The sequence below is a fragment of the Sinocyclocheilus rhinocerous genome, unplaced genomic scaffold (genome assembly GCF_001515625.1).
Source record: "Sinocyclocheilus rhinocerous isolate Xijiao unplaced genomic scaffold, SAMN03320098_v1.1 scaffold604, whole genome shotgun sequence".
Classification (NCBI taxonomy): Eukaryota; Metazoa; Chordata; class Actinopteri; order Cypriniformes; family Cyprinidae; genus Sinocyclocheilus; species Sinocyclocheilus rhinocerous.
The window spans coordinates 1-2,882 of NW_015658518.1; the positions used below are offsets into that span (position 1 = coordinate 1).

General features: G+C 35.9%; 1 protein-coding gene across 1 annotated transcript in view; it reads right to left on the bottom strand.

The window, feature by feature from the left end:
* Positions 1-17: 17 nt before the first annotated feature.
* Positions 18-2,882, bottom strand: part of LOC107722449 (RNA-binding protein 28) — a gene marked incomplete at its 3' end in the record, with an annotated part of 13,265 nt that continues 10,400 nt past the window's right edge. The window contains exons 15-18 of the mRNA XM_016530805.1: positions 1,311-1,460; positions 604-678; positions 257-501; positions 18-172 (exon numbers count right to left, since the gene is read on the bottom strand). Of these exons, the coding sequence (XP_016386291.1) occupies positions 18-172; positions 257-501; positions 604-678; positions 1,311-1,460 (625 nt within the window). The remainder of the gene's footprint in view (positions 173-256; positions 502-603; positions 679-1,310; positions 1,461-2,882) is intronic.

A 2,882-nucleotide genomic window follows, 5' to 3' on the forward strand; every position in this document is an offset into this window, starting at 1 on the left:
ATTTATTTCTATTAAGCATATAATTTCTCTCTCTCTCCCAACTCTTTGGCTTACCGGTTTCCTGTTCGTGCTGGATTTCTCAATGAAAGTAGGCCCCTTTCTCTCTTTCCTGCTGGGCACTTTCTTCTGTTTCTTGGGTTGTACCATGGGTTGTTTCTCTTTATCGCGTTTCCTGAGGAATAGTGTGAGGGTCAATGTACATTATAGCTTTTTTTAATTGTTGAATCAATGGTGCTGGTTCCATTTTGAGTTGTACCTGATCTTTGGGCCTCTGTGTGAAGGCATGTGCAGAACCTTGGGCCGTTTTTTGCCGTCCTTCATTTCTACATGCTCCACCTCTGGTTTGGTCATAAAGCCGCTGTACTGGCTTCCTTGTTCCTTCTCCTGTTTAACAACATTAGCTGCATTTCCTTTCCTCAAGGGTCCTTTCTTCTTCCCAGAATGCTGCTGCTGCTGCGGCAGTTGCTCTTCTTTTTGGCTACTGCCTTTTCTGAGTTGCTTCTGTGGAAAAACACATCAATTTTGACTTTAATTTAAGTCATTTAATTTTTACATTTTCAAAACGTCACATTGAAAGGAAACTAAGATGCAGCTGAGCCTCACCTTGCTGTTTTCCAAACGAATGGCTTTAAGTTTCAGCTTCCTTCCATCCTCCAGAGAGAACTCCACTATGGGTCTCTGACGGGAACAACACAGGAAATTACATCATCAAACATTCATACTTCACCACTGGTCTTTCTCAATCTTCAGCTGTTGCTCAATGCTAAATCTTGTTCTGATTTATATTAAGTGAAACAGCCATGAGTCTTGGCCACAAGTGCTTGGGAATAGAACGATTCATCTTATTTTTGAGAAGTTACATTCAATACAGACCAAAACACATTCCATTGAGCGTCAGAGGAATGCATGTTTATAGGACGTGTGGAAAGATTGACAGACAAAATGTGATTTGATTCGTTCTTTAGTGCGTTCCTTTGTCCTCTTTTGCAAAACATTGAAGGGCCACTGCTGTGAAGCTGGCAATAAAGCCCTTAATAACAGGCCCTCAAAGTGTGTTTACACACCAGCAAGCTATGGCTAATATCGTCTAACACCGTTCCCTAATGCAATGACCCTGAACATACTTCTAGGAATTAAGACAGACACCTCGGTGGCCTGTTTGCCTTTCTAGGAATAAATCGACTTGATAGAACAAACAGGTTATCAAATATCCCTTTTTTCTACCAGTGCTCTCAGCAAACAGTGAGAATTAGTTTCCAAATAAGGCCTGATTCTGGGATTTGAACAACAGCGAATTTGTAGTGGTCTACCTTTTGGGGTCCAAAGATGTCTGGGTTGTTGTTGAGGTGACGTAGGGCTTGTAGAGCATGCTCATGCTCTTTAAACGCCACAAAGCCATATCCCAGAGACTTGCCGATCACCTGACCACGAATAGGCTTCTTGTCATACATCACACGACACTGTAGGCACATATATACAGATATATAGAATCAGGAATTCTTGTTATATATGCAAAAGTTATGGCATAAGTTAACAAAAACACTGATGTAAGTTATGCAGTTAAAGATGATGTTGGCGATTTCAGTCATTTAGGTACCACAGGGTTTCTGCAGGTTTTCTGAATGTAAATTTAAGACCTTTTTAAGATCAAGTAAAGAAAATTTATGGAAAAAATTGAATGGAACACAATGTCAATATAGTCTCTAAATGTAAAGCTTCAAAGTTTGAAATTACAACTTAGGTATAGATCTCAATTATATTCAAATTTATTTTACCCACCAAAAAACTAACTCAGCTTCCAACCGCTAAAATATGGAAATAACTTTCACTGTACCTTCTGCTCACACTGCAAAAAAATGATGTTCTTTATCAGTGTTTTGCAGTGCAAAACATTCTTACATCAAAATAGATGTAGTCTAAACGTCTTTTCGTTTTTAGAGAAATTGATCCAAATGTAAAACATTAAAAATAATTCATTTTTAAATGTTACGATTTAAATTGTATGATTCCATTTTAAAGTTTATGATCAAAACAAGAACAAATATCTACCAATGGGCTCATAAAAATCTACTTCAAATGGAAAACATGTTTTCATACACCAACAGATCTTTGTTCTTGTTTCAGGCATAAACTTAATTTTGTTCAATTTCTCAGAAAACTAGGGTTTGTGTGTTTAATTTGCATCTCAAGTAAATGTATCTTGATTTAAAGATGTTTATATATTTGTATTGAAAAACAAAAACACTGAGGAAGCTCCTTTTTTTGCAGTGCATGCAACATTTTAATTCAATGACTTTACAAATGTATTTTATTTACTTTAGATTTATTTATAATTTAGAAAAATAATTTATATATAATATTTGCTTTTAACATTTATCTTTTTCAGACATTCAAAATGACTGATAGGCAGAGAGAGAGTTTCTAATTGGCAAAGCCTATCACAGAGGCTGGGTAATTTCAGTGATATCTTTCAGGTCGTAATGACATTTTGTGTCTGGCATTACTCAAGAACTAAATAAACTAGGGCTGGACAATAATTCAATATCAATATGTATCGCGATATAATTTTTTTCAATAACGGTGATATGATTTTTAAACACATTTCCGATATTTCGATATACATTACCAGTTTCCCATACATTGATTTATTTGTGCCGTTTGACTTCGTTGAATAAACATGAGCACTGCACGTTTCAAAATCAAAAAATGTCGCGGGTGTTTTATATAAATGTATCTGTGAAGGGAACCGACTGTCTTCAGAAAAGTTTCGATGGCATTTTCATTTCATTTTTGGCCTTTTTTCTGGCTGAAGCACATTTGTTTCAATCTATAAGAATAATCAGCCTACACTACTAGTCAAAAGTTTTTGAACAGTAAGATTT